The sequence below is a fragment of the Lithobates pipiens genome, unplaced genomic scaffold, assembly GCF_037356315.1.
Source record: "Lithobates pipiens isolate NorthernLeopardFrog02 unplaced genomic scaffold, aLitPip1_a1.2 Scaffold_8, whole genome shotgun sequence".
Taxonomy (NCBI): Eukaryota; Metazoa; Chordata; class Amphibia; order Anura; family Ranidae; genus Lithobates; species Lithobates pipiens.
In genome coordinates, this window is record NW_027507903.1 from 551383321 (window position 1) to 551396412 (window position 13092).

General features: G+C 39.8%; 1 protein-coding gene and 1 long non-coding RNA gene across 5 annotated transcripts in view; one reads left to right on the top strand and one right to left on the bottom strand.

Moving 5' to 3' along the window:
* Positions 1 to 13092, bottom strand: part of CHMP7 (charged multivesicular body protein 7) — a 36779-nt gene that overhangs the window by 13114 nt on the left and 10573 nt on the right. For all 4 annotated transcript variants that reach the window (XM_077469882.1, XM_077469883.1, XM_077469880.1 and 1 more), the window contains exons 4-9: positions 12371 to 12539; positions 10507 to 10692; positions 10285 to 10418; positions 5183 to 5231; positions 2438 to 2557; positions 1108 to 1206 (exon numbers count right to left, since the gene is read on the bottom strand). In XM_077469882.1, the coding sequence (XP_077326008.1) occupies positions 1108 to 1206; positions 2438 to 2557; positions 5183 to 5231; positions 10285 to 10418; positions 10507 to 10692; positions 12371 to 12539 (757 nt within the window). The remainder of the gene's footprint in view (positions 1 to 1107; positions 1207 to 2437; positions 2558 to 5182; positions 5232 to 10284; positions 10419 to 10506; positions 10693 to 12370; positions 12540 to 13092) is intronic.
* On the top strand, positions 368 to 10653 carry LOC143960892 (uncharacterized). Its single transcript, XR_013270383.1, has 3 exons — positions 368 to 502; positions 9336 to 9565; positions 10518 to 10653. It is a non-coding gene; the product is annotated as an uncharacterized LOC143960892 (long non-coding RNA).

Sequence of the window (13092 nt, forward strand, 5' to 3'; positions counted from 1 at the left end):
AAAGTAATGAGGAGTATTCCGATGAGCTTCGGAAATGCTGCCAGCAAAGCGTCCAGTTTTTTTTGTCAAACCTTAACTGAACAAGCGGATTGAAAATTCCACAATCCTCAGCATGCTTGCATCAGCCAGCCTTACATGTTTCATCCAAGAGGGATATTATCAGAGGCTCCATGTGGATGATCATGGAATTTTCATTTTATCTTTTCTGATGCCCGTATGTGACTTCATCACTGTAAGTGCACTACAATAAGATTTGTTCTTTCCTTGTACGGGCTTCACTATGTTTTCTTGCTTTGCATGTCATATGTAAACATTGGATTGCTGTGGCTTGAAGTTATGTTGGTTATTTGGATTGCTTCTTGGATACATTCACACTTGCTGTGGGAGAGTGACACCTGTTATGGTTGGCTGTTTCCTGGATATAATCATATTATCTGTTGGAGAGTGGGAACTATATATTTCCTGGGAATTATATTTGATGCTCACCTTTACTTGATATCTGGTAAGCAGATTTTATACACCTGGGTGTTGTGTGCCCCTTTCTGCACCTATTGGAAGTGGTGGAAGTTCTCTCTCACTATCATATAGTGTTTACAGCTTTCTCTTCAAATGAATGAACTTTGATTTAAATAAGCGCTGCATTTTGGACTATATTTTACTGAGTTTGATGATCAAAAAACTGTGCTGGCTGCTATTTTCATTCCTTTTATGATTTTCTATGTTATATTGTTTTTAGCGCCGATACCCACCTTTAATTATACTGTTATTTGTGCACATCCATTTCTATTTGTGTTAATATTTAATATTTTTAGTAGATTTTTTTTTAGCACTGCACTATTATACATGATCCTGGTATAACCACTTGCTGTCCAGGACGTTTATATATGTACAGTGGACAAGTGGTTAAACTATGTGTCTGTAGTTCAAGGTTGTAAGAAACCATTTATTTTTTTTCTGAATTTTTTTAAACTTCTCTGAAAATACAAGGTTGGCAAATGGTTGGTAGCGCAGGACACTCCTGGTTTCCCTACTGCACCAAGCAAAAACCTGTTGTGTAAACATGCCTCTATAAGAAAAATACATTGAAGAATAATCATCTTTTGTTACCTCCTGAATCTGATCCACCAAGTTCTCTGTCTTCTCCAGACTGACATCCTTCAATGAAGTGCGTAGTGCCGTTACCCCCATCTCGTATGCAGATACCACCTGTCATTGATTGAAAGGATGGATTTTAAATGTATAACGTACACAATAAATGACAGGAGGACAAGCTGTAAATAAATGGCAGCGTCAAAGCCAAAAAGGGGGTCAAGCCAGGGGCGGCCTGTCCAGTAGGGGCGCCGCCCCCCCCATCCTACATGCATAATGGATAGATTCATGCATAGCATGAATCTATCCACTGCCGCCATGACTGCCCCCTTTCAGGTCCCCGGGCATATAAATTACATCGGCCAGGGTTTTTTTTGAAGCACTGATTAGAGCCAAAGGCTCCAATGGGCTTAAAAATAGGGTGGACGCAGAGCATTGCATCTGGAGCCTACTCAGGTGTGTTGCAACAGACCGGCGGCCCAAAAAATAAATAAATAAAATAAAATTAAAAAAAAACATCACCAGCCACCACTGGGGTCAGCTAAACAGAAGCCACTTAAAAATTAGCATATAGAGATAAAAAAAAAAAAAAAAAAAAGAGACACTGTTTAATCCAGTTAACCATTCGTTAAAATACTTTTACATTTCGCCTATTTTCTATTCCTATCAAGACACTGGAAAACTGGACATGTGCTTCATGCTGAACATTTTCAGTGGTGTATTACCTATATTGAATTCACATGTAACTGGGAAAGTTCTTCCTAAAATATGAATTCCAGGTATGGTATATTTTTAGTTACATTGTTCCAGCTTGGACCAATGTAACCAATACCATATATGGCCAATCCCCCCAGAAATCACTGAAGTAGACACCGCTACTAATCATTGTCTGAATGACGTCCATACTGAGAGGCCGACCTTCTATGTTCACAATGCATTAGGCCAGCCACTCAACATGGGACTTGGAAAACAAGGGGAGATCACTGGAGTAGCGGTGTCAACTTCATTATTTCCAGCTTCCACTGCATCAGCCAGGTACGACAGATGATGGAGAGATTATATAGATTATATATATATATATATATATATATATATATAAATATATATATATATATATATATATAAATATATATATATATATATATATATGTGTAGAGATTGAGATCTCTATCTCATTTAATTGGTCCAATCTGGACCAATGTAACTATGTATATACAATTCCTCTTTAATAAAGGCTCCCAATCCCCTGACAGCCTCCAAGCAAGATTCAAAGCAGCTGAGCAGGGGAGGTCTGGGGAGAGGAACACCTTTTAATATGCATCATGGCTCTGGGGTCACAAATGTTTACCATGCGGTCAGTTTCTGCTATTGATATTCTCTCCAGGATGCTCTGCACAGTGTCCAGCTTATTCTGAAGCTCTGACAACCGTCGTTCTGACAACTTCCTGCGTCTCATACATCGCAGAGCCTAGAAAATAAAGACAGAATCAGTAGAAGATATATAGCTCAAAGCATGGTTGGGTTTCCATCATATATTGAAGAGTCCTTACTTCATCATTAAGGTCTGTAAGAATAGGTAATTTAGAAGGAAATTTTCTTTGTACAAGCTCTATAAGCAGGATTTTATTTCAACAAAGCAGTTAGACCCCTTTCACACTGCAGCACTGCTAAAACAGTGCTAAAGCACCAGATATTTTTGCAGTGCTTTAGCAGCACTTTTCGGGCACTAGCGGGGCGGATATTTTAAGGTCCTTCATTTATGAGATACGTTTTCCCCACGTGCATTATTTCTGATGGGATCATTTGAATAGCGTCTGTTCCTGGAAGGATCTGTGACAGCTGATCGACGTCAATTTACATAGCTGTGCGTTTTTTACTAAATCTTACAACAATAACAAAAAGCATGTGCTCACTGAAAATTCACTATAAACATTTCATGTAAGTGATAAAAAAAATAAAAATAAATAAAAAACCCACCACACACTTGACCCCAAACCATTATAATTGAATCCCATAACTGCTCCTAAGGAATGACATTCAATCATTGCCAAAATATACAGACATACATTAGTCTATAACAAATAAACTGAACCTATACTCCATTATAAGTGGTTATAAATCCTGCCTAAGAGTAGAAACCACGATGCCTGACTACTGCCTAAATACTGGAGGTCACTTTAAACAAGCTGCTAGCAGGCTTCAGTAAGCTTGCAGTAGCACAGTAAGCACTGCTTGAAACACATTCAAAGCCTTCTAGCAGCTTGTGCACAGCGACAGTCGGCACCTTTAGATCTGTCCATAACATTAAACTGTTAAAATTACAGTTCACTATTGCAGCCAAATTTGAACAACACTTTATATTTCGTACATGTTCTCATTCACATAGCTTAACCACTTCAGCCCCAGAAGAATTTACCCCCTTCCTGACCAGAGCACTTTTTGCGATACACCACTGCATCACTTTAACGGACAATTGCGGTCGTGCAACGTTGTACCCAACAAAATTGAAGTCTTTTTTTTCCCACAAATAGAGCTTTCTTTTTGTGGTATTTGATCACCTCTGCGATTTTTATTTTTTTGCACTAAAAACAAGACAAAAAGCGACAATTTTGAAAAAAAAAAAAAAAAAAAAAAAAAAAAAAAAACTTTTACTCTAATAAATATCCCCCAAAAATATATAAAAATAACTATTTGTTTCCCTCAGTTTAGGCCGATATGTATTCTTCTACATATTTTTGGTAAAAAAAAATAAAAAAAAATTAAATTTCCAATAAGCTTATATTGATTGGTTTGTGCAAAAGTTATAGCGTCTACAGAATAGGGGATAGATTTATAGCATCTTTATAATTTTTTTTATTTTACTAGTAATGGCGGCGATCTGCGATTTTTTCATCATGACTGCGACATTATGGCGGACACAGACAATTTTGACACATTTTTGGGACCATTGGCATTAATACAGCGATCAATGCTATAAAATTGCATTGATTACTGTATAACCGACCGTCGGCACGAGCACCAGCACCCCCCCGCTGATGCAGCGGGCGCGTGTGCCTCCAGTGGTGCGAGAGCCTGCTATCCCTACCCGGAAATCCGACGTATAGCTATGACGGCTCGTGCAGGGGAGGCAACCTGCTGTAGTATAACTGCAGCGGTTGGTCAGGAAGCGGTTAAAATAAAAATTGCTGCTTACAAAATTTACTTGCTCTTTTATGAAAACTGCTACGCAGAGGGGGCTGGGAAGTTAATGTTTACCATATTGCATTATGTCTGTTCTATGTTGGCAGATCTCATCAATTGTAAACTAGACTTGAACACAATCTGTCCTAACAAAAAGGTTAATGATCTAGATCAGGGATATGCAATTAGTGGACCTCCAGCTGTTGCAAAACTACAAGTCCCATGAGGCCTAGCAAGACTGACAGCCACAAGAACGACACCCAGAGGCAGAGCATGATGGGACTTGTAGTTTTGCAACAGCTGGAGGTCTGCTAATTGCATATCCCTGATCTAGATGCTGGGCTTCTTCATTGTATGATAATGAGGGGAAACTCAGTGTGTCCCTCTTTGTGAGAGGGGAAAGGCTGAGCTTCCTCTCATTCCAAATTGTTTGAAGAAGCAGCAGGCCTCGGGCAGAACACCTAGAAAGGAGAAAATAATAAATATATATATATATATATATATATATATATATATATATATATATATATATATATATATATATTTTTTTTTTTTTTTTTTTTTTTATTTAAGTATGCTGTGTGAATGGGAAAACAGAACAGGCACATAATGGTGTTTTCTCAGATTTGCCTGCAATACTGGAAATATTGTTTACTTTAAATGCTTTAACAAAGCTGCTGGAAGTCTGCTGAAAGCTTTGCAAATTCTTTGTAAAAGCTTGCAGCTCACAGAGCTCTTATACGAGGTAAAGCCTTTGACAAGGAGTCCAAAAGAGGGACATGAGGATTTTCTGGGATAAACTTGGGCTTCTTGTGGTGTCTGTTCTTCAAAGGGAACACTCATTCTTAAAGTTTAAAACGGAGTACAGGTTCACAATTAAGACCGCAAAGCATTGATGAAAGATGATCCATACCTGCTGCTTATTTCCAGCTCTTTTAAAGCTTATTGCCTCTTCCTTCAACCTGTGAAAAATGAACAAAAAGCCATTAGGATAACAGTTCAACTGCTGCAGTCAGAGGTCTTTTGGGCCTTTTATCAAATATTTTGTTCTCTACTACAGGCACAATGTAGCAGTCCACCTTAATTGTTGACAAAGCCGGCCATAGACGGATCAAATTTTTCTGCAATCCGTGGTTGCAGGAAAGAAAATTGCTTAATGTATGGTCTGCTTTAGGAGGAGAAAAAATAAAAAAATAAAAGGAGTACAGATCAGAATACTCTGCAGTGTCAGGCCTTTGCTTTACAACACTACCCATCGGGAATTTAGTAATTCTTAAAGAGCATGCCAAGTAAAATGCCAAATACACAGTTGAAATGTAAATAGGTTTTTTTCTGTTTTACCTGCCAAAAGGATTTTTAATTCTGTACAGACAATCTGGGGATTTACATAAAACATTTCTATACCAAACAGCATTGTGGTTGTCCTTACTGAGGCAATGTATATAAATCGACAGCACACCACGTATCTTTGAAAAAAAAAAAAAAAAAAAAAAAAAAAAACGTCCAAACGTTTATTCAGGTGATCACATCACAGTGGTAAAGTACACTGTTTTGGGACCACGTAGGACCTCTTCATCGGGCATATAATAAGTGCATTATACAATGCAAGGAACATCTAAAGTGCCATTCACCAATTGAAAACCAGTAGAGGAAGCCACTTTCTCACCTCTGACTTCATAAAAACATAGTTACATAGCTAATCAGGTTGAAAAAAAAAAATAATTAAAAAAAAACACACACCACCACATACACTTTTATCCAAAAGTGAAAAACCCCAGAAAAGTATGATCCAATTTGCTACAGCAGGGAAAAAAAAAAAAAAAAAAAAAAAAAAAAAAAAAAAAAAAAAAAAACATTCCTTCCCGATTTCCACCTTATAGTGAAAACTCAAACACCAAGTTCACTATATGGACCACTTATGCATTTGTACATATTGATCATATCCCCCCTTAATAAAACCACCAATAGTACTGTAAACAATCAGATACCTGGTTAAATGGCGACGTTGACATCTAGGAAAGTAATGCTCTGCAAAGAGGTTTCCAGATTAAACACTAACCCAGAAAAAACAAAAGCTAAAAATTCAATCTCATTAGAAGCCCATATGGAGGAAGATGTCATCAAAGTAACATCCAGATTTAACAAGGTCTAAAAAAAATATATAAATAAATAAATAAAAAAAGTGATGGATGGGTGGATAGATGTCATGTTCCTTAAGGTGTTTTGCTTTTATTTTTTTGGTTGCTTTGCGGTAAAGCAAAGAAATGAAAAACACTGTATGTTGGAAATATTTCCCGACCAACTGGTCCGGACCTAATCCGATCATGTGTAGAGCATTTTCATCGGACCAAGTGCCACGCATGCTCAGATCAAATTCCTACATCAAAGCTATTGGCTACTAGCCTGAATGTAGTCCCATCGTAACGAAATTACGTCATCACGTTCTGAAAGATCGGATTTTTCGGCAACTTGGCCCGACCGTGTGTATGCAACAGTTTCGGACACAATCCGTTGGACTAAATCCGACGGATTTGGTTGGCAGAATCTCCGACCGTGTGTACAGGGGCTTAGATGTGTAGATGTATAGTGTCACCCCAAGATGAGATCCTCTCTGGCACAATCTTCTTTGGTCTTATGAAGTCCCTCTGGCACACATCTTCTATAGCATTATAGAGTCCCTCTTTCAGCTCATGCTGCTGGCCTTTTTATTGTTTTTTTTTTTTTTAGAAAGTATGTTTAGCCATTCCCACATGGGTGCATCCCATTACCTTTTCCTTCATAAATCAGTTTAGATCAGAGAAGCACAAGTCCAAACTCTAGATGGCACTTCAGTAGCAATCATGCCTTAGGTCAATTACTGTGGGGATTATTTAGAAAACTGGGGAGTGCAAAATTTGGTGCATTGATTTCTAGCAGCTTTATTGCCAAAGCTTAATTGAATAAGCTGAAGTTAGAAGTGGATTGGCTACAACGCACAGCTGCCCCAAATTCTGAGTGCACTAGTTTTAGTAAAATATCCCCTGTATGTAAAAAAAAAAGTCACACTATTGTTGACTTTTATTGATGTAGCCTGGGTGCAGTGTTTGACCAGAACGCGTTTAAAACAAAGTGAGCAGATAAAAAATGTGTACATTCCCATTGAACCATTTACATCGTTCAATATCTATTTTCCCATTGTGTTAGATGGACAGCATGTGCAAACCTTGTTCCAATGGTACTTGTTCTTGTCAACAGTCTGTTTTATTGACACACTGCACACTTTGCATTTGATTACCGTATTTAATCGGCGTATAACACGCACTTTTTCCCCCTTAAAATCGGGGGAAAGTCGTGGGTGCGTGTTATACGCCGATCCCCACTGTCTGTGAGTCTAAAAGAGCGAGCGACGCCGAAAAAGACCGAGCCATCTGCTCGGCTCCGCTCGTAGTCCCGCCTCCCTGCTGTTTCTGGAGCAAGCGCTGCCGAAAAAGACCGAGCCGACTGTACTGTGTACTCTGCTTGGCTCGGCTTGTAGTTCCGCTTATACTGGGCGGGAATGCGAGCCGAGCCAGGCCGAAAACACAGTAGAGTCGGCTCGGTCTTTTTCGGCAGCGCTTGCTCCATAAACAGCAGGGAGGCTGGACTACGAGCGGAGCCGAGCAGACAGCTCTGTCTTTTTTGGCGGCGACCGGTCGGTCTGTCTCAGCGCCGGGATATTTAAACATGGGTAAGGCTGCAAACGGCGCTGGGCAAACTGGAAATTACACTGGCAAGCTGCAAATGACACTCTGCAAGGCTGGCAAGCTGGAAATGACACTTATCATTCTGCAATGATGGACAAGGCTGCAGATGCACACTGATAAGGCTGCATTGACGGGCATTTAAATGTACGTTTTTTTTCCCTTAAACTTCCCTCCTAAAACTTTTTTCCTTAAAATGCCCTCCTAACCTTGGGGTGCATGTTATACGCCGGTGCGTGTTATACCCCCGATAAATACGGTACTTGTTTTCCCCCCTTCCTCTTTCTGCTACCATGCCCTGACAGCACTGTGTTGCCTTTGATAAACAATATGATTTTTTTATTAATCAGACATAACATTACATGGGACAGACTGTTTAGTAGTTGGTCATAGAAAAATAAATCAGGTTACTATTGAGCTTCTCAAACAAATGGCTTGGTAACAAGTATACAAGCTGTCCTCAAACAATAGGAACTGTTGACAGATGGAACAGTCGGTTGTTTTGGTAAAACAGCCTGACATATAAAAAGGACACGACTCTCATGCCTTAAAGTGGTTGTAAACCATTACAAACCACTTTGACCTACAGGTAAGCCTAGATTAAGGCTTACCTGTAGGTCCAAGAAATCTCTCCTAAACATACACGGTCTAGGAGATATTTACAAAAAGACAGGCACCGCTGTCTACAGCGCATGCGCCGTAGACAACGGCACGCAAGCGCAGTGAGCATGCTGCTGCTAACGGCGATATGCCGTTAGTGGCGGCTCCCGTGCGCATGCGTGGGAGTGACGTCATCACTGCTCCGGTGCTGTGAGTGGCCGGAGCAGCGATACCCGGAAGAAGATGGACGGCTTCGTGCTACAGGTGACATAAATGGCTCCGGTGTCAGGTAAGTGACACATAATGGGTTACTATGCGATACATAGTAGCCCATTATGCTTTACCTTTGCAGGGAGACAAAGAGGAAGTAAACCCATCAGGGCTTACTTCCTCTTTAAGACCAAAGAGGGGGGAAAAAAAAAAAAAATTCTGTACCAGCCCAGAAGGTACCCATTTTCCAGCAACTGCTTATAGAACCTTTAGATCATCGTTGCCAATGGAGATCACAAACACACAGTAACCGGAATTAAGTAACTTTTAAGCATATTTATATTTCTTATTTGCTAGGCATCTTGCCTTGTACTGTATTCCTAATATTGTAATAGGTTTGCAATGTATAGCAATTTTGTTCAGTAAAGACACATTTATACACTGAAGAAGTCTGAGCTTCCTTGCTTATACCGCAAAGTAACCTTGCTAGATAAATGCAAGCATAACAAGCACATATTATACTTTTTGTTTTGACAGCTGCTGGTGCCTGGATACTTTGACATCACATGTTTGCCAGCTAGCATCTCCAGTTGTTATGGTCCAGGCAGCGTTGGCTGCATTCAGCTGCTGCGCACTGAGCTGTGAATGGCTGTTCGATTGCCTGGCAATTGGGACGCTGAAGCTAAAGTAGGATTGCACATCTCCTTGATTGGGTGCATCTGACATATGTGCCAGATCGGGTGAGGCGTGGTCCAAGCTTCAAAACGGTAACATTCTGCTTCATACCCACTCGATAAATTTTACCCAGTGCCTGCATCCATTGACGTAACTTTCATATATGTGATGTATTGTGAGGCAGGGCTATTTATTCTGTTTACATTATTTTTTTTTTTTTTTTTTTTTACATCATGTGAGGTTTAGAGGTCAGGGAGTGGCTTCCTATACTGGTTTTAGATTGCTGGATGACACTTTAAAAAGTTATTTGCTGTGTATTATGCACTTTGCATGTATCTGAAAAAGGGGTCCTGTGAGGCCCCGAAATTTGCACTTTACCACTGATTTAATCAAAAAAAGGGGGGGGGGGGGGGGAAGAGCAACGGGGGCGGGACTTTAAATGAAGTGCGAAATTATAATAGAATAGTATAAATTGGTGAACAATTGGGATTTAATCACCTGAAGATTTGTGGTGTGCTCGCAATATATACTTTGGCCTATGGTAGTGGTAAAAAACGGCTAGACCTAAACAAGCATAAACCTTTTCAGTGTGGGATCAGCCCCACTGCAAGGGAGCATTGTTATTTGCCTTGAGTTATGCTTTATTCTCTGTTCAAGTCATTACTCTGCTGGTCATTACAAAAAAAAAATAAGAATGACTTTCTTTCTGGAAGTGGAAAGCAATATTGGAAATCTGATCTGAAGCTGCTGTGGGTTATTGCTCTCTCCACCTCTCGATGAATGTATCAGGCAGACAGGGATCAGTACTTACCGGTCAGACTCCTCACTCGCCTTCTGCACTCTCAGTGAAAGCAGCTTCTGACTTTTTTGCAATTCATAAATGCCCAAATCGGATTCTCCTATTGGGGTCACCTGAGTCCTTCCACCCTGTACAAACTTCACAAGCTACAAGAGAACAAACCCATAAATGGGAAGGTAGAAGGGTACAATCACCTATGCAAGATTTTACTGAATTAGGTATGCTTTTTTTTACCTTCTCCCCAGGTCTTTGCAAAACACAGATCTTCTTATCTCGCTGCAGCTGTAATAAAACCAGATTAAAGGTAGACCTTTCCAGAAACTGATCCTTGCAGAGTGCGTATACTTCATCATCTAACAACAAGGAAGTAGAACTCAGTGGAGATGACTGGTATTTCTTTACCACCAATTCTGCCTGCTCCTGGGAAGATGAGAAAACAAAAAAAAAAAAAATTAAAAAGTAAAAAAAAAGTCTATTAAAGCAAAAATGTTCACCCTGTACCGTAGTATATACATATATCTCACACACTTTAAACGAAAGGTACAACCATGGTTGCTGTAAGCCCTTGTACACACGGTCGAAGATTCTGACAACCAAATCCGTCGGAGTAATTCCGACGGATTAATTCCGGAAGAGATGTTGCATACACACGGTCAGACTAAGTTGTCGGAAAATCCGATTGTACATAATGTGATGACGTTATTTCGTTACAACGGGACTACGTTCAGGCTAGTAGTCAATAGCTTTGGTCTAGGAATTTGATCTGAGCATGCGTGGCACTTTGTCCGTCGGAGTAGGCTACAGATGATCGGAGCATTTTGTCAGAAAATTTTACCAGCAAGTTGGAAAAGTTGGTCCGTCGGATATTCCGACGGAAACAGTCCGATGCAGACCACAGACAGTGGGAATAGCCGACAAAACAGTCCGATAGGAAAGATTCCGACGGAATCTCCAACCGTCTGTACAAGGGCTAAGACTGTTTACAAGAGTTCCAGGTACTATAGGATGCATAAGCATAAACATAAAAAAAGGAAGGAAGAACAACAACCTTTCTTCACCTTCCCTGACTAAGCTAAAGCCTCCTTCATTTATATCTCCCACAAATAAAAATGGCAGACTTAATAGACAACTTGGTCTTTTTTCTGCTGTCACTTTGCTACGTATAACAAAGTTGGGAGGACCGTCAGTGTTATTGAAGGACATGTAGCACCAGAACGAAGCCTTCCTCCTGTGTGGCCCATTCATTATCCCTCCCTTCTCATCCTCAGTATTGCAATCCCTTCCATAGCGACTCCTTCTCCCTTGGCTTTCATCTCCTGGTTTCCAGATCTTCCAAGTCTCTTTTCCCTATTCTGTAAACATTCTTTCCTGGGAAATCTTCCCCCCCCCCCCCCCCCATAGCCAATTTATGGTACTTCATGCTCTGTTCTTTAACCTATCCATTAGTACCTCTTTTCTCTCCATCTACAGTCACTGATCCCCTCTCCAGAACCCGATTATTCTTATCCCTCATCCGTGTCTCTCTTCTACGCCTGCTCCCCCCCCCCAAAGTTCTATATCTTCATATCTATAAAGATTACTCCATTTCTATTCCCCGTTTTCTTAAGTGTCCCTCTTCTGTTCTCTCTTCTTAGTGTTTCATTAGACAGAAATGGATGCTCTGTATATGGCCTGGATCTGGGATAATTTTCAGGCACACAGGGACCAATATAGATTATAAAAAGAGTACTTAGTCACCTTGTGTTGAAGGCACCAAGCAGTACTCATAGCTCACGCATCTTTTAAGAAGTGCCAGGTTTGTGTGAAAGTATGTAAACCTAAATCCTACCTACTGGCATCTTTGGCTTTTGACTATTAAGATGATGAAGTGATTTACTGTGATTGCTTTCTTTTATGTATTGGTTTTCATTTTTGTCTGTATTGTGTTTTTTTTTCCTTTTGTAAACCTGTAAAACTCTGAACAAAATTTGGAAAAAATAAATAAAAAATTACGACAAAGAGAAACTAGGCAAACTGGTAAAATAGAAAACACATTGACTTTACAACAATGAAGCATGGCATGCTATATCACACAATGGAAGTCAATATAGCTATGTACCTTTAAGGCATCAAGAATGACAAATGGCTCATCTGGGTTAATCTGACCACCTAAAATTGTACTGAGGGTCCACTGTAGCGGTTTGATTACGATTTGCCTCACGCCCCAAGAGACCCAGCCGCTGGAGATTCTAGACACAAAATCCGACTCTTGGTACAGGCAACCACGTCTGCCACATCAGAGCAGGAAAAAAAAAAAAAAAAAAAAAACACATTAGCCCTATATTATAAAAATATAAAACAAATACTTGAAATATTGATTTTGTCAACTAGCCTGTATTTGATGTCAGGGTTTGAAAGCAAGCTGGAATTTAAAAGCTAAACTTTGGTCGTTTGCTATGGCTAATCTGTCTTACCAGACCAGTCTCCATGGTAGGTTATGTTTTCCATCTCTTGCAGAGTATAAGGATGGAAAGTTGGCTGTTGGGGTATAAGAGAATGATGTGAACTGCTCTGCCCACTATGAAAATAAATTTTTGAGAGAGAGGGAATCTAGGCAGGCCAGGATACCACGTCCCAATGTTAATAGATACAACAAGGAAAAGAAAAGGGCCAAATAGGGGCTGGGGGATCACCAACCCCTGGGACTTTAATGGTATCAAATCAAAAAAATATATTTGCAGAGAAAAATTGATATATAAAATGTTACAATTTTATTCATACTACACACAATTATAATTTAAACAATTCATAAAACAATGATTTAACATTAATTTGCAAGAG